Source organism: Myotis daubentonii, chromosome 2 (genome assembly GCF_963259705.1).
Source record: "Myotis daubentonii chromosome 2, mMyoDau2.1, whole genome shotgun sequence".
NCBI classification, from domain to species: domain Eukaryota; kingdom Metazoa; phylum Chordata; class Mammalia; order Chiroptera; family Vespertilionidae; genus Myotis; species Myotis daubentonii.
Window position 1 is genome coordinate 55,687,139 of NC_081841.1, and position 19,021 is coordinate 55,706,159.

The following is a 19,021-nucleotide window of genomic DNA, read 5'->3' on the forward strand; positions in this document are numbered from 1 at the left end:
GTGCACCAACAAATTAGAAAAGGAAAAGGAGCTATGAAGGAGAATGGGAAAAAATAGACAAAATGATAGGAAGAAATTCAGGATAATGTGAGATGGTAGAAAGCTGTAAAGACTTTCATAAGTTCACGGTTTACTATATGCAGAACAGAACTTGAGTTAAATCAAGTCTGAAGTTTGTTTAATGATTGAAACAAGAGGGAGTCTAGTGGTGATGTTGGCTAGAGTAGTTTAAATGATGCAAATACCTCATGAGTTTATGAATAAATGTTTAATATGACAGAGAAGACAATTATCAAGGAGGTAAAATTTAAGTGAGAATGTTGTAGTATGTTTGAGAAATTGCTAAACCTTGTTAAACCTTATATTGCTAAATGATATTTATAATGGGTGGTAGTGGGTATTTCAAGCTGAAATAGGCTGACCCAAAACATTAAAAAATCAAGATATTGCTCTTCAGCTCTATACATATACTTCAAATGTTCCCTTATTTGTGTGTCACAAATTTTGAAGTAAATACATACAATGAGGAGTGAAAATATGTCATTGTCAAATGTGTTTAGAAAGAAATAATGGAAAAACATCAATAAGAAAAAATTCAATATTCAAGCTCTGGTCTTAACTACAAAGTTCTGATGGGAAAAGGGCTCTCAAAATCTAGAGGGAAAATGAAACCATAGATGTACCACAGTTTTTTAATCCTCTCATCTGCTGATTGGCACTTAGGCTGTTTCCAAATATTAGCTTTTGTAAATCGTGCTGCTATGAACATAAAGGTGAATATATTCTCTCTTATTGGTGCTTCTGATTTCTTGGGATATATTTCTAGGAGTGGGATTACTGGCTTAAATGTGAGTCCCATATTTAATTTTTTGAGGAAACAAAGCAGATAGTTAAAGAGCATTAGGATTTTCACCGTCAAAGGAATTTAAAAGGAAATTAATTAACCAGAGTATATAATTCCAAATTTATGTTCGTAAGCTAGGGAAATTTTTCTTTGTGGCACTAGGATATCCTAAAAAGCATAAAAAATATATTACATAGATATTCTAACAGTAGAAGTAAAATATAGCCAAGGGTAACCTATATATATATAAAGAGCTAGGGGCTGTCACATCTGAAACAACCAAAAGGATGACCGAACAGGCTGAGTGGGGCATCAAGGCCGGCAGGGGGGTTAGTGAGTGACAACCAAATGACTGAGCAGCAGGTTGTGTGGGTTGACAAGGCCGGCAGGGGGCACCAGGCCTCTAGTATTAATGTTATAAAATACATATATTTGAAATAAATTTCCTGTGAGGAAAACCTCAAAATGGTTGGACTGTAATACATTTTAATGAATCTTTAAGAGCGTGTATCCAATAAAAATATTTTAAACACACCTCAGAGAAACTCCACTGGATAAGTTGAAACAGAATAAACTATGTGATAAGCATTCATTGTCAGTTTAATTGCTAATACACATGTAAATTTTAATGTAAGGATTTTCTTAGCAAAGGCCATTGTTAGATTCTTTCAGGGACTTTTCTGCTAGAAGCATTTCTGGAGTTAGGAAGTAGGGGAAAGTCAGAATAGTATATCCCAAGCAACTTCTAGGAAGTAGGGGGAAGTAAGAATAGTGGACCCAAAAGCAATTTTAAGACTTGCTTTCATTTATGTTTATAATATAACTAGAGGCACGGTGCACAAAAATTTGTGCATCGGGAGGGTCCCTCAGGCTGGCCTGTGCCCTCTTGCAGTTTGGGACCCCTTGGGGAATGACCACCTAATGGCTTAGGCCCGGAGGATTGGGTCGAAGCTGGCAGTCAGACAACCCTCTGGCAGCCCGGCAGCCCTTGGGGGATGTCCACTTGCCAGCAGGGAACAGACGTAGCTGCAGTTGGACATCCTTAGTGCTACTGAGGAGGCAGGAGAGGCTCCCACCACCACTGCTGTACTGGCAACCGTCAGCCTGGCTTGTGGCTCAACAGAGCTCCCCTTGTGGGAACACACTGACCACCAGGGGGCAGTGCCTGCATTGCATGTCTGCCCCCTGGTGGTCAGTGTGTGTCATAGTGACCAGTAATTCCCAGTTGCTCTGCTGTTAGGGTCAATTTGCATATTACCCTTTTATTATATAGGATAGAGGCCTGGTGCATGGGTGGGGGCCAGCTAGTTTTCCCTGAAGGGTGTCCCGGATCAGGGTGGGGGTCCCGCTGGGGTGCCTGGGCAGCCTGGGTGAGGGGCTGAGGGACGTTTTCAGGCTGGCCACACCCCCTTCAGTGTAGGGGTCCCCTTTGGGGTGGCTGGCCATTCTGGGTGAGGGGATGATGGCTGTTTGCAGGCTGGTAACAGCCCCTTCAGCGTGGGGGTCCCCACTGGGGTGCCAGGCCAGCCTGGCTTAGGGGCTGAGGGCCATTTTCAGGCTGGCCACACCCCCTTCAGGGTGGAAGATCCTGCTGCGGTGCCTGGCCAGTCTGGGTGAGGGGCTAATGGCTTTTTACAGGCTGGCCACAGCTCCTTCAGAGTAGGGGTCCCCACTGGGATCCCTGGCCAGTTTGGGTGAAAGACTGATGGCTATTTGCAGGCTGTCCAAGCCCCCCACCAGGAACCCTTACACTATGAGGGTGTGACCATCCTGGGTGAGAGGTTTATGGCTGTTTGCAGGCTGGCAACAGCCCCCAGCCACCCAAGCTCCAAGTGGAGGCTGGCTGGAAACAGGTATCTGGGATTTATTTCGCTTCTATAATTGAAACTTTGTCGCCTTTTGTGGAGGCCACAGCTCGCCAGAGCAGGCAGGAAGCTTGGCTTCCTCCATCACTGGGGCAACCAAGCCTCCTGCTTGCTCCAGCTCCGTGGCTTCCGACTGCCATCTTGGTTGGGTTAACTTGCATATATTTGCTCTGATTGGCTGGTGGGCGTGGCTTGATCATAACAAAGTTACAGTCAATTAGCATCTTTGTCTTTTATTAGTGTAGATATGTCAAACTGACAACAATTACAGTTAAATTGTAATTAGAAGCAGCAGAGCGAATATGTGATTCAAATATGGTCAGTTTATGTGACACAAACAGGTAATCAAACATTGGCATGTAAGATATGCTTACTTTCCCACTGAGCTAGGAATCACTCTCCAATTTACTTCTCTTAACTTTAGAAGATAACCTGGACTCTGGATTTCCTCATATAAAGTCTTATTATTTGAAGCAGAATGGGCAAAATAATCAAGGATGAAAAACCAAACTACAGTAACAACCTTCATCTTGCTGGGACTGACCGATGATACTCCACTGAAAATATTGCTGTTTATCTTTCTATTTCTTTCCTACATGTTGAGTATATCTGGAAACCTAACCATCATCACCCTCACTCTGATTGATTCCCACCTAAAAACACCGATGTATCTGTTCCTTCAAAATTTCTCCTTCTTAGAAATTTCTTTCACAACTGCCTGTGTTCCCAGATTCCTATATAGCATATTATCTGGGGACAAGTCCATTACCTATAACGCTTGTGCCAGTCAACTCTTGTTTACAGACCTCTTTGCAGTAACGGAATTTTTTCTTCTGGCTGCCATGTCCTATGATCGCTACGTGGCCATCTGCAAACCCCTGCATTACACCACCATCATGAACAGCAGAGTCTGCAAGAACATCATTTTCTCCTGTTGGGTAGCAGCACTGATGATCATTCTGCCACCAATGAGTCTGGGTTTGGGCCTGGAATTCTGTGATTCAAACGTCATTGATCATTTTTGCTGTGATGCATCTCCTCTCCTGAAGATCTCTTGCTCAGACACCTGGTTGATAGAACAGATGGTTATCGTGTGTGCTGTGTTGACATTCATCATGACCCTCATATGTGTGGTTCTTTCCTACATTTATATCATCAGGACTATTCTAAGGTTTCCCTCTGCCCAGCAACGGAAAAAGGCCTTTTCCACGTGTTCTTCCCACATGATTGTGGTTTCCATTACTTATGGAAGCTGCATCTTCATTTATGTCAAACCTTCAGCCAATGATGAGGTAGCTATAAATAAAGGGATTTCACTCCTTATTACGTCCATTTCACCCATGTTGAACCCCTTTATTTACACACTGAGAAACAAGCAAGTAAAACAAGCTTTCCATTACTCAATTAAAAAGATTGCATTTCTCTTAAAGACACAGAGGAAAAAGGACTCAGTGAATCCAATTAAAAGGAAGGATAACTAGGCAGAAAACCCGAAGTTCTAATATTATTTGTCTCTGCATGACTTATTCTCTAGTCATATCGACATTCTCACTTTGTTTTTAGACTTTCTTACAGTCAACCTTGACTATTTAATTTTTCACTCCCCATTAAAACTAGATTCTAAGTTATTTATGTTTACTATCTGGCAGAAATTTCTGTTTTTGCCAAACATTTTGGTTTCTATCCCTGGAAACACTGTAGGCCATATTGTTCTGCCATATTTCTACCCTGTAAGATGTGACTATGTAGCCTATGTTGTAGCTAACAGAATGAGTGTGGAAGTGATGGGCACCATTTCCAGACCTGCTCTATGCAAATATTCAATAGGTGATCCACCATCCCACCTACTGGCCAGATATGCATACTTCCATGACTTTGTAAGCTTCATGTTGATAATGAATGAACTTGAACTTCTGTCTCGGGTATAGTCTTTACCCAAAGGACAGGCTATCACAGCTAGTTTGATAAAGCTTCTCTTCTCTCCCACCTCCAGTCAGTTGTCATCTGATTTGAGAGGTAAAGTATCAGAGCACTATCCCTGCCACTTACTAAGGGAGCAATATTGAGAGTCACCTCTAATTTGGCTACTTGGGTACAATTATAACCTACCCTCAACTTAGAAATACATACTGTTAAATTTAATGGTATAGACATTATGTCCTGCCTATTGGTATACTCCTACTCAGACAGCCACAAATCAAACCTGGCCCAGGACAATCAGATGAGGAAAAATAGTATTAAAAGTAATATACACAAAGTTGTAATACCACCAACCCTTCTTCAAATCTCCTGCTCTTATACGCCTTTCCCGTGAAGTTCCTCTGTTACATCCTTTTATATTCACTGTGAGGTAGACGTTAGCTAAATAAAATTTTAGTTACTTAACATATTTCAAACACTTGTTTAGAATAACCAATGTTTATATTACCATTTCCACTCTTTAATGAGTCTATGGCATTGAGAACCTTGTGGAAAAAAACATGGCTCTGTAATATTTAGTTTTTCTTGACTCTTTATGTACATTGGTAGCAGTAAAGTATGTAATTTTATCAGAAGTATATTTAAGATATCCCACAAAGGTTTGTGCAGAAAATGTTGAGCCCTCAGTCAATCTTTTCAGATTCCATAAGCTTAAATGAGGGAGTAAATTTAGCTCCATATACAAAAATTTGCTATTTTATATTGCAACTAGAGGCCTGATGCACAAAGATTCATGCAAGAATGGGCCTTCCTTCCCTGGCTGCTGGCACCGCCTTCACTCTGGCCAGTGCAGGCTTTCTGCCTTCGCACCGACCCAAAGCCACCTTTCTGCTTTCCCATACTGCCTAGAGGCCCAAAGCAGCTGGGGTGGTTCAGAATGCCTGTATCTTGCCCCCGGACGCTCGGCACCTCTGTATGCAAATTAACCAGCCATATTTGTTGGGTTAATTTTCATAGTCACTCCTGATTTGCTGATGGGTGTTGCAAAGGTATGGTCAATTTGCATTTTTCTCTTTTATTAATGTAGATACCCAATACATATGAATTCTTACAGGCTAGAATAAATGGAATAAATTTGAAGATGTGTATGAGGAGCTAAGGTAATTTTCCCACACCAAACAATTGATATTTCACTATTAAATCTTCAGTGACATTTTAATAAAAAATCTGTTTTCATATTATTCTGAAAAAGTATGTGTCTCTAGAGGTCAGATACATAACTTCAAATAACTATCTTGCAGCATTTTAGTAAAATTTTTAAAGTATGCAAAAACATAGATTGTTTTAAAAAGTAATGAACATGCATAAATGTAGAACTATATATAGGAATTTTTATGCTAAAGCTTTTGTTAACTATTAAAGTGATATTTCATTCCCAGTGTTTATAAATCTAAAATATAGAACTTTATGTCTTACTTTTATAAATTGCTCCTATATTTTAAATATGCTTAATAAATATCCACATGTATATGAAAAAATGTATGAATGTACATATTCAAATATCTATCTCTCTGCCATTGTGGTTTTACATGGACTTTATTATTTATCAGATTTATTTTATAATTAAAATGTATTCATAAAAATTAGTAAGTAAGGAAAATTGTTTTCTGTTAATTTTTAAAGACCTATGGTGATGTATTTTGCACAATCCCTGTTTCTGATGCTCCTGTCTTCTTCAGTCCCCAAGGACACAGTCCTCACAGCTGCCTTTAGGAGTGTTTCTTATCCCAAAAGTTATTTACACAATCGAATTCTTAGTCACTTTTGAGTCAGAGTCACCGAGGGCATGAGTGTTTGTTTGTTTGTTTATTTATTGATTTAAATGTGCTAGTATGCCAAAGGCATCATCATATCTTCAAGTTCTCTAAAAACCAAAACGAGGTCTTACACATTCTAGCTTTTTTCCCTTTTTTCTTTTCATTTTTTAATTAAATTTATTGGGGTGAAAGTGGGCAATAAGATGGTATAGGCTTCACATGTACTTTTCTATAAAACATGATCTGTATACTGCATTGTGTGCCACCCACCCAAAGCCAAATCATCTTCTGTCACCATATATTGTCCCTATTCTACCCCTACCAACTCCATTTCCCTGGTAACCACCATACTGTTGCCTGTGTCTGACTTTTTGTGTGTTTGTTTGTCTTGTTTGTTCACTTGTTGCTCTCAGTTTTATATCCCACATATGAGTGAAATCTTATGGTACTTGACTCTGTCTGACTTATTTTGCTTAGCATGATATTCTCAAGGTCCATGTTGTCACAAAAAGCAGTATTTCATCTTTCCCTATGACTGAGTAGTAATCCATTGTGCATATGTACTACATCATCTTTATCTAATCATCTATTGAGAAATACTTTGCTTGCTTCCATATCTTGGCCACCATAAATAAAGCTGCAATGAACATAGGGGTGTATACATCTTTGTAAATAAGTGCTTTCAAGTTTTAGGGGTTGATACCCAGAAGCGGAAATTCTGGATCATATAGCAACTCTATTCTTAATTTATTGAGAAGATAAAATGCTATTTTTTCTTAGTAGCTGCATCAGTTGACATTCCCACGAGCAGTGAATATAGATTCCTTTTTCTCACCAACTTCTCCAACAAACGTTACTACTTGCGTTGTTGATAATAGCCAATTTAAGAGATGGCTATTATATGAAGTATCTCATTGTAGTTTTGATTTGCATTTCCTTGATAGTTAGTGCAGTTGAGCATCTTTTCATATATCTGTTGGCCATTTATATGTCTTCTTAGGAAAAATGTCTGTCATGTCCTCTGCCCATTTTATAATTGGATTATTTGTTTGCTTGTTTGTTTAGCATTTTACTTAAAGGGAGTACAAGAAAATATTGCTTTGATTTAAAGTGAGATCAAAATCATGTTGATAAAAATTTTTAAATATTTTAAAGATGGAACACTCAGAGAAATCCTGCCTTTGAGTGTGAGTAATGGTTCAGAAAAAAATAAGTGATTGGCAGTGCAACTACCTATCTCCGCTGACACATGTCTGGTCAGCCTTTGTCACTCTGAGGATTTGGGGGATTAAGTGACCATCTGAGGTTATGATTGTCAGAAGAGTAAGTATTTTATCTTTGTCATTTATCATCTACATACAATGACGTTTGCTTTTGAAAACTAAGATGATGTGATTTTTTTTAAAAAATTCCTTAGTAAATTAATGCAAGTAATTTTTTACTATTTTTCTTCTTTTTTTAATCCTCACCTGAGGACTTTTGTTGTTGTTTTTTTCCATTGCTTTTCAGAGAGAGTTGGAGGGAGGGAGGGAGAGAGAGAGACATCAATGTGAGAGGGACACATCAACTGGTTGCCTTCCACATGGGGTCAGGGAATGAACTTTTAAACCAATTATGTGCATTTGACCAAGAATCAAACCTGCCACCTTATAGTGCCCAGATGGACCCTCTAAATCTTGAGACATGCTGGCCAGGGCAAGGCAAGTAATTTTTAAGTAATGAGTTATATATTAAAATTAATAGATGCCTGATTATGCATTTGTTAAATTAAAGATATCTCAATGTAACCAGAAACAGTGTTGTCAACATGTTATTCAGAACTGAAAATCATCCTATCTAATAAAAGAGAAACATGGTAATTAGCCATACCTCCGCTACACTTCCCATTGGCTAATCAGGGTGATATGCAAATTAACTGCCAGCCAAGATGGCGACCGGCAGCCAGGCAGCTTGAAGCGAACATGAGGCTTCCTTGCTTCAGTGGCAGAGGACTCCAACGTTCCCCGCCTGCCGCTGCCAGCCTCTGAGTTTGCAGTTTGAAACATTGTTATAAATATAGAAGCTAAACAAAACCCCAGAAACCTGTTTTCAGCCAGCTGGCATCTCAGAGCTGGAGTTGAAACAGTGTTTCGATTATAGAACCCAAACAAACCAGATACCTGCTTTCAGCAGCGGAGGCATAAGAGCTGGAGCCAAGCCTGAGAGCTAAAGCTGGACTAGGATAAAAAAAAAAAAAAAGGAGCGGTTGGGAACTTCAGTCACCCGCCAGCATGTAAACAGCCCTCAGCCCCTCACCCAGGCTGGCCAGGCACCACAGTGGGGAGCCCCACTCTGATCCAGGACACCCTTCAGGGCAAACCAGCTGGCCCCCACCCGTGCACCAGGCCTCTATCCTATATAGTAAAAGGGTAATATGCCTCCCGGCACCAGGATCAGCGTGACAGGGGGCAGCGCCCAAACCCCCTGATCGCCCTGTGGCTCTGTGTGTGACAGGGGGCGGGGCCACAACCTCCCTATCTGCCCTGCTCTGTTCGTGACAGAGGAAGGCGCCCCAACCCCCTGATCAGCCCTGCTCTATGCCTGATAGGGGACAGCTCCCAGCCCCCTGATCTCCCTGCGGCTCTGTGTGTGACAGGGTGCGGCGCCACAACCCCCTGATCGGCCCTGCTCTGTGTGTGACAGGGTGCGGCGCCCCAACCCCCACCACCCCCATGGGCCCTGCTCTGTGTGTGTTGGGGTAGAGCCATAACCTCCCCATAGGCCCTGCCCTGAGTGTGACAGTGGCGGGGTCCCAATCCCCTGATCGGCCCTGCTCTGTGGGTGATAGAGGGCAGTGCCCCAACCCCCCCCCCACAGGCCTTGCTCTGTGTGTGATTGGGTAGAGCCATAACCTCCACATCGGCCCTACCCTGAGTGTGACAGGGTGCGGCGCCCCAACTCCCCTATCGGCCCTACTCCGTGAGTGACAGGGGGGAGCTCCTCAACCCCCTGATCCGCCCTGCTCTGTGCGTTACAGGGGGGAGCTCCCCAAACCCCTGATCGACCCAGCTCTGTGAGTGACAGGGTACGGAGCCCCGAGTGACAGGGGGCAGCACCCCAAACCCCTGATTGGCCCTGCTCAGTGCGTGACAGGGGGTGGCGCCGCAACCCTCCCATCGACCTTGCCTTGAGTGTGACAGGGGGCGGTGTGACAGGGGGCGGTGCCCCAACCCCCCAATCGGCCCTACCCTGAGTGTTACTGAGGGTGTCATAGCAACATCCCGATCCGTCCTGCTCTGTGCATGACAGGGGGTGGTGCCCCAACTCCCCAATCAGCCCTGCTCTGAGCCCGACCAAGGTCTGCACCTAGGGATTGGGCCTGCCCTCTGCCACCCGGGAGCAGGCCTAAGCCAGCAGGTCGTTATCTCCTGAGGGGTCCCAGACTGCGAGAGGGCACAGGCCAGGCTGAGGGACCCCCCTCCCCTCCAAGTGCAGAAATTTTTGTGCACCGGGCCTCTAGTATATAATAAAAGCCTAATATGCTAGATGTCCAGTCCTCCCGTCATCAAGTCGTCTGTTCAATCAATTAAAGTGTAATATGCTAATGATATGCTAAGGCTTCTCAACTGCTCTCTATGATGTGCATTGACCACCAGGGGGTAGATAGTCGACCGGTTGACCAGTCACTATGACGTACACTGACCACCAGGGGGCAGATGCTCAACACAGGAGCTGTCCTCTGGTGGTCAGTGAGTTCCCACAGTGGGAGTGCCACTCAGCCAGAAGCAGGCTCATGGCTGGCAAGCGCAGCGGTGGTGGCGGGAGCCTCTCCAGCCTCCATGGCAGCACTAAGAATGTCCAAATGATAGCTTAGGGCCACTCCCAGCATGGAGCAGGCCTAAGCCATCAGTCGGACATTTTCCGAGAGGGAGCAGGCCAGGCTGAAGGAAGCCCCTCCCTGAGTGCATGAATTTCATGCACTGGGCATCTAGTATATATATAAAGAGAGAAACACATATATTATAAATGTGTGTATATATGTATGTGTGTGTACACATAGACATGCACTTTCCTCAATAAAATGACATATTTGTTAATGTTCCAATAGTGTCTTCTCCTACTCTCTTATAAATTTAACAGGAATCATCCCTGCAAGATAGACATCAAACCTTTACACTTTGCTATCAATTCATTTGTCAAAATTGTGCTCTGTATATCTGGGCAAGATAATGCACACACATATGTAAAAAAAATGACTCAAACACAAAATATTTTTGCAACCAGGAACACTGTTCTGTTCTGCAAACAGTGTGCCGATAGAGGAAAGGTAATAAGTTAAGAAGAGATAAACTGAGAAGAGGTTACCAGGCTTCAGATACATTTCCTTTCTATAACTCCATATGAGCTACTGTGGTTGGTATCCCTGTGGTCGTAAAATACTATCTCTCAGGATTTAACTTAGTTCCATTTTCTTAACATGGTGTTTTATTTTTTTAATTGTTTTATAGCTTAAAGTACTACAACGAGTAGTACATGTGTCTCCTTTTGTTCCCGCCCTTGACAATCCCCTGGCCTCCCCTACCCGCCAGTGTCTTATGTCCATTGGTTATGCTTATATGCATGCATACAAGTCCTTTGGTTGATCTCTTCCCCCCTCCTCCTGCCCCCCAACCCTCCCCGGCCTTCCCCCTGTAGTTTGACAGTCTGTTCGAGGCTGCTCTGCCTCTGTATCTATTTTTGTTCATAAGTTTATAATGGTCTTTATTATCCATAAATGAGTGAGATCATGTGGTGTTTTTCCTTCATTGATTGGCTTATTTCACTTAGCATAATGCTCTCCAGTTCCATCCATGCCGTTGCAAATGGTAAGAATTCCTTATTTTTTACAGCAGCACAGTATTCCATCGTGTAGATGTACCACAGTTTTCTAATCCATTCATCTACTGATGGGCACTTAGGCTGTTTCCAGATCTTAGCTATGGTGAATTGTGCTGCTATGAACATAGGGATGCATATATCCTTTCTGACTGGTGTTTCTGTTTTCTTGGGATATATTCCTAGAAGTGGGATCACAGGGTCAAATGGGAGTTCCATTTTCAGTTTTTTGAGGAAACTCCATACTGTCTTCCATAGTGGCTGCACCAGTCTGCATTCCCACCAGTAGTGCACGAGTGTTCCTTTTTCTCCACATCCTCTCCAGCACTTATCGTTTGTTGATTTGTTGATGATAGCCAGTCTGACAGGTGTGAGATGGTACCTCATTGTTGTTTTGATTTGCATCTCTGGGATGATTAGTGACTTTGAGCATGTTTTCATATGTCTCTTGGCTTTCTGAATGTCCTCTTTTGAAAGGTGTCTATTTAGATCCTTTGCCCATTTTTTGATTGGATTGTTTATCTTCCTTTTGTTAAGTTGTATGAGTTCCCTATAAATGTTGGAGATTAAAGATGACTCAAACACAAAATATTTTTGCAACAAGTATCACTGTTCTGCAAACAGTGTGCCCATAGACGAAAGTGAGTTAAGAAGGGAGGAACTAAGCAGAGGTTACCAGGCTTCAGATACATTTCATTTCTATAACTCCATGTATGCTACTGTGGTTGGTTTCCCTGTGGTTTTAAAAAATACTGTCTCTCGGGAATTAACTTAGTTCCATTTCCTTAAGATGGTGTTTTAAACAGTAGAGTTTGAACAGTGGAAGCTGAACACCAAGGGGGAGCTGTTTGGATAATACTGTGCCAGAGTATTCTCCCATCTAACTCAAAATTGGATTAACTTAGAGCATGTTTCCCTTTCAGGGAATCTCATCTTTAAAGATGATTTTTCCCTGTCTTCCAGCTTGCATTTATTCTGATGAGGAATCTGTGATCATTCTTATATTTGTCCCAGTAGTTGCTTTTTTGAGTTTTTATCTATCATTTGTTCTTAGGAATTTTATTGTTATATTCCTTCATGTGATTTCTTTTGTGTTTCTCCTTCTTGATGATTATCAAACTTTTATTATCATCAAATTTGTATTGTTTCATGCATTTTTTATTTCTTTGAATATTTTTATGACCCCCACCCCAGGCCCTGCAGTCTTTCTTTGTTCTCAACTCCAATTACACATGCATTAGGTCAGTTAACATTGGCCTATAAGCTTTAAATCTATTTATATTTTCAGTATTTTACCTCCTCTGTTTCAGTGCATCAGACTTTAATTAATATACATATGATTTTTAACATATTGCTGGATTTAGTTTCCAATATTGTGTTAAAGATTTTAGCATCTATGTTCATCAAGGATATTCGCCTATAATTTTCTTTCTGTGTAGTGTCTTTATCTAGTTTTGGAATTAAGGTAATGCTGACCTTGGAAGTGTTCCTTCCTTTGAATTATTTGGAATAGTCTGAGGTGGATAGATTTTAATTCTTCTTTGAATGTTTGGTAAAACTTGCCTGTTAAAGCCTGGCAGTCCAGGCTTTCGCTTGTGGGGACTATTTTTTTTTTATTACTGCTTCAATTTTAGTAGTTGTTACTGGTCTATTCAGGTTTTCTGAATTGAATTTTGGAAGATTGTATGTTTGGAGGAATTTGTCCATTTCACCCAGGTTGCCTAATTTGTTGGCATATATTTTTTATAGTATTTTCTTACAATCCTTTGTATTTCTGTGCAGTCAGTTGTTACTTTACCTCTTTCATTTCAGATTTTATTTATTTGGGTCCTCTCTCTTTGTTTCTTAATGAGTCTGGCTAAAGGTTCATCAATCTTGTTTATCTTTTCAAAGGACCAGCTCTTGGTTTCATTGATCTTTTGTAGTGTTTTTTCAGTCTCCATGTCACATTGACAATATGATCACTTCAAGATAGTCATGTCAATTTGTTTGGCATATGTAGCCAGTGTTGAAAGCTCATTCAAGTGTCTGAATTTTTCATGCAAATGGGGAAGGAAACAGGGATACATAATGAGAAACCACACAATAACAACATTCATCCTGTTGGGACCCACAAATGATCTTTATTCCAATACATTTTTGATTTATAGTCATCATTACAAATCATTCAGCCAATTATACCAGTTGTTATTATTAACCTATTTTCTATTGATGTGAAAACTCAAGGTCCATCAGACTTCTGGGTTCGCTGTTTGCACTTTCATGATAGTGTGTAAACAATGGATAGCTTCCAACAAAGTCCCACCAAGGATAATTTCCTTATCTTAAAGTCAACTATTTTGGACTTTATTATGTATGCAAAACCCATTTACAGTAACATCTATATTCTTGTATAATTGAATACTCTCCGAAATTGTGTATATCACAGGAGTCTTGGGGCCTGAAATGATTAATTTTATGTGTTCACATGTACCTCTGATGGGCACAGTTCAGTGGGGAATAGAGAACAGCTTAGAGGAGGACAGTCCAAGAGTAATAATCACAAGGATTATTGTTTGGGACCAGGTGGCAGGCAACGTGTTCACAGGAATCTTTTTTGAGCCCAAGCCAGCTGAAACTGCTCATACAGAAAAGGCAATAGGCTGTTTCCAATCTGAATCTTCATCAGGCCATTTTGGGGGGAACTAGAGTTGAAAGATATGGTAGAGACTGAAGAGTCAGCTTTGAAGCAGAGATCAATTTTTCCTCATTGAGTGCCTGGTGGCAAAAATCTCTAAACTACACTAGCCTGCATCTACCCTAAAGACTCTCTTCAAAAACACTAGCAACCACAGAGGGGAGGTGGAATAGTTGACAAGAAGAGAGAGCCACAGAGAACCTCAGACAGGCCCGCTATAAAAAGACACTGAGAGCCAAATGTGGACAGCTCCTGAGATTGGCTGACACAAAAGTACCTCCCAGGAGGCCTGAAATTAGCATACAAAATAGTGAGTCTCAGACATCATAAACTGCCCAGATGAACTTCACATGGTTGGTTCCTTTTTTTTTTCTTTTTTTGGTCTATATTGTTGTTGATGTTTTGTTTTATGACTTTTAATTTTTTCTCTTTTTTTATTTTGTTTTGTTTTGCTTGTTTTTTTTGTTGTTTTTTTGTTCTATTTTCAGCATATTCTTCATAGTCTCTGTTTTACTGCTTTTCTCTACCTTTTTCTTCTATATATCTTATTGGCCTCCTTCTTTAGCTTTTTTCTCTTTATTTCCCTTTGTCTTTCTCATGCTTTCTTTTGCTTTACCTTTCTCCCTCTTCTTGATACCATTGTATAATTTTTTTCTTTCTTTCTCAGACTTCTTGTCTTTTTTTAAAACATTTTCCTATTCCTACCCACTCCTCTTAAATTTTGCTATTTCTGCTTTCTTTTCAGAATCTTTTGCCTGCCCCTTTTACCTCCCAGTAGCTTCTTTATTATTATTTTATTACTATTATTTTACTATCAGTATTAATATCATTTCCTCTTTATTTTTTGCCTTAGTATTTGTGTTCTCTCTTCTCTTTCCTAATTCTCTTTTTTCTTGGGGTGTTTTCATTGTGGTTTTCAGGATATTTTGTATGTTCCAGTTTGTTTCCTGTCAGTTATTTTTTGTTTTGTTTTACCCTGTCAGCACCTATACAACAGCTCACACAGCATGGTAGCAGCCAAGCCTCACAGTTAGCCAGCCTGAAAACAGATTTCTCCCATGAATGGGACAACAAAAATCTGGACAGAAGTGTCTAAATAACCGACAAAAGGGACATAACTAGAGCATATAGCTCAAAAATACAAGAAAAATACACCTCTAGGTCCCACAGGACATTCACCACAAAAGACCATCCCACAAGACTTGGAGTCATAGCAAATATATCTAATACATAGAATCAAACACAAAGAAACAACTAAAATGGGGAGACAAAGAAATAACCCCCAAATTAAAGAAAAGGAGGAATCACCAAAGATCTAGGAGAGATGAAGGGAAAGCAACGTATTAGACATAGATTTCAGAGTAATGGTTACAAAGATGCTCCAATTACGTTCCAACTTAATTGGAACCTCCAGGAACTTAGTGAGAATTAAAGGAATGTAGTGAATGCTACATCAGCATGAAAGAAAATATAGATATTATGAATAAGAACCAGTCAGAAATGAAGAATACTATATCTGACATCAAGAATATGCTGGAAGGAATTAAAAGCAGGCTTTGGGAAGTGGAGGATCAAAGAAGTCAATAAGAAATAAGGTAAGAAAAAAAACAATCAGAGCAGAAACAAGAAAAATACTTAAAAAGCATGAGGACAGTTTAAGGGAACTTTGGAACATCATGAAATGAAACAACATTCATCTCATATGGGTTTGAGAGATAGAAAATAGTGAGCAAGGTATAGAGAACCTGTTTGAAGAAATATTGGCAAAAACTTCCTTAAGCTGGTGAAGGTAAAAGCCACACAATATCAGGAAGCCAGAGGGTACCAATCAAGAGGAACCCAAAGAGATCCACTCTAAGACACATCATAATTAAAATAGCAAATGTTAAGAACAAAGAGAGAATTTTAAGGGCCACAAGAGATATATGGTCAGTGAACTACAAGGGAGCTCCCATAAGGCTATCAGATGATTTCTCAACAGAAACACTACACGCCAGAAGGGAAGGAAATGAAGCATTCAAAGTAATACAAAGCAATGATCTGAAACCAAGACTACTCTATCCAGCTAGGCTACCATTCAAAATAGATGGGGAATTAAAAGTTTCCCAGACAAAAAAAAAAAAGGTTAAAGGAAATTATTACCACCAACCCAGCATTGTAAGAAATGTTAGAGCAGTGATGGCGAACCTATGACACGCGTGTCAGAGGTGACCCGTGAACTCATTTTTTTGGTTGATTTTTCTTTGTTAAATGGCATTTAAATATATAAAATAAATATCAAAATATAAGTCTTTGTTTTACTGTGGTTGCAAATATCAAAAAATTTCTATATGTGACATGGCACCAGAGTTAAGTTAGGGTTTTTCAAAATGCTGACAAGCCAAGCTCAAAAGGTTCGCCATCACTGTGTTAGGGGGACTGCTATAATAATAAGAATAAATGTATAGAGAAAGAAAGAGGAACATATGGGAAAAAATAAAAATGACAATGAATAAATATCTAGCAAAAATAACCTTAAATGTAAATGGGTTAAATGTTCCAATCAAAAGACATAGGGTAGCTAAATAGATAATAAAGCATGAACCATATATGTAGTCTACAAGAGACCCACCTCAAACAAAAAACTGACACAGGATGAGAGGGAAGGTATGAAAAAATAATTTTCATGCACTGGAAACATAAAAAAGCAGGGGTAGCAATACTTATATATGACAAAATAGACTTCAAAGCAAAGGCCATAATAAGAGACCAAAAAAAAAGGCCATTAAATAATACTAAAGAAATCAATCCAACAAGAAGATATAAACCTATTAAACAATTATGCGCCCAATATAAGAGCACCTAAATGTATAAAAAAGTTCTTGGAAGACATTAAGGTAGAGATTGATAGCAATACAGACATAGTGGGGGACTTTACGACCCCACTGACACCACTGAATAAATTTCCAGACAAAAACTCAAAGAGGAAACACAGACCTTAAATGGTACTAGATCAGATGGATTTAACTGGCAGTTACAGAACATTCCAACTCCAAAGCTGCAGAATATACATTCTCCCTTAGTGTACCTGGGACATTCCCAAAAATAGACCATGTGTTAGGACACAAAATAAGTCTCTACAAGTTCAAGAGTATTGAAATACTATCAAGCATCTTCTCAGGCAACAATGGCATGAAACTACAAATCAACCAGAATAAAAACATTCAAACACATGGAGGCTAAGTAGTATGTTACTAAACAATGAATTGGTTACCAATGAAATAAAAAAGAAATCAAAACCTTTCTGGAAACAAATGAAAATGAACACAAAACAACCCAAAATCTATGGGACACAGCAAAAGCAGTTCCAAACGGGAAGTTCATAGCATTACAAGCCTACCTCAATAAACAAGAATAACCTCTAATAAACTATCTAACACTACAATGAAAAGAAATAGAAAGAGAACAACAAGAAAAGCCCAGAGTAAGTAGAAGGAAGGAAATAATAAAGATCAGAGTGGAAGTAAATGACATAAAGACTAAAATAAATAAATAAATAAATAAATAAATAAATAAATAAATAAATAAATACAAAAGATCAAGAGCTGGTTCCTTGAAAAGATGAACAAGATTGATGAACCATTAGCTATACTAATTAAGAAACAAAGAGAGAGGACCCAAATAATAAGATAAGGACAGAAAGAGGTGAAGTAACCACTGACACCACAGAAATACAAGGGATCATAAGAAAATACTATGAACAACTATATGACAAACTGGACCACCTGGACAAAATGGACAAATCCCTAGGAAAAAACAATCTTCCCATAATGAAACAGAAAGAATCAGAAAACCTAAATAGGCCAATAACATCTGATGAAATTGAATCAGTAATCAAAACACTCCCAGCAAACAAAACCCGTGGTCTGGATGGCTTCACAGGAGGGTTTAACCAAACATTCAAAGAAGAACTAACACCTATACTCCTCAAATTACTCCAAATTATCCAAGAAGAAGGACCACTTCCAAGCTCTTTTTATAAGGCCAGCATTATGCTAATTCCAAAAGCAGATAAGGACACTACAAAGAAAGAGAATTATGCCTTAGCAGATTTGGCTCAGTGGATAGGACTTCAGCCTGAGGACTGAAGGGTCCCGGGTTCAATTTTGGTCAAGGGTAAGTACCTTGGTTGCAGGCTCCTCCCTAGCCCCAGGCCCTACTCAGGGCCCTTTCAGGGGGCAATCATTTCATGTGTTTTTCTCACATCAATATTTCTCTCTGTCTTTCCCTCTCCATTTCACTCTCCCTGAAAATCAATGGAAAAATATACTCAGGTGAGGATTTTAAAAAGAAAGAAGAAAGAAAGAAAGAAAGAAAGAAAGAAAGAAAGAAAGAAAGAAAGAAAGGGAATTATAGGACAATATCCCTAATGAGCATAGATGCTAAAATCCTAAAGAAAATATTAGCCAATCAGATCCACCCATATATTAAAAAGATCATATATGATGACCAAGTAAAACTTGTTCCAGGGATGCAGGTCAGTAGAATATCCACAAATTTATAAACCTGATACATCACATAAACATGTTGAAAGACAAAGACTGCATTATCATACCAATAGATGCAGAAAAATAATTCGACAAAATCCAACACCCTTTACAGATCAAAAAAATTCTCAGCAAAATGGGAATAGAGAGATCATACCACAACATGATAAAGGCTATATATGACAAACCTACAGCCAACAGCATGCTCAATGAGAAAAAACTAAAAGCATTCCTCCTAAGAACAGGAACAAGACAGGGATGTCCACTTTCACCACTGTCATTCAACATCGTACTGGAAGCCCTAGCCACAGAGATTAGATAAGAAAAACAAAGAAAAGGCATGCAACTTGTAAAGAAGGAAGGAAAACTGTCATTATTACAGATGACATGCTATTGTACACAGAAAACCCTAAAAACTCCATCAAAAACTACTAAATTAAAAAAGGAATTAGGCAACGTAGCAGGATAAAAACGTAACACCCAGAAATTGGTGGCATTTTAATACATCAATTATGATG

General features: G+C 39.7%; 1 protein-coding gene across 1 annotated transcript; it reads left to right on the forward strand.

Annotated features, from left to right (window-relative positions):
- Positions 1-3,206: 3,206 nt before the first annotated feature.
- LOC132226548 (olfactory receptor 6C2-like) lies at positions 3,207-4,190 on the forward strand. Its single transcript, XM_059681150.1, has one exon. It carries the CDS (start codon positions 3,207-3,209, stop codon positions 4,188-4,190), a length of 984 nt encoding a protein of 327 aa, XP_059537133.1.
- Positions 4,191-19,021: the final 14,831 nt, after the last annotated feature.

Bases quoted from the DNA above. Each gene is read 5' to 3' on its own strand.
- LOC132226548 (XM_059681150.1), top strand. From the start codon at position 3,207: ATGAAAAACCAAACTACAGTAACAACCTTCATCTTGCTGGGACTGACC.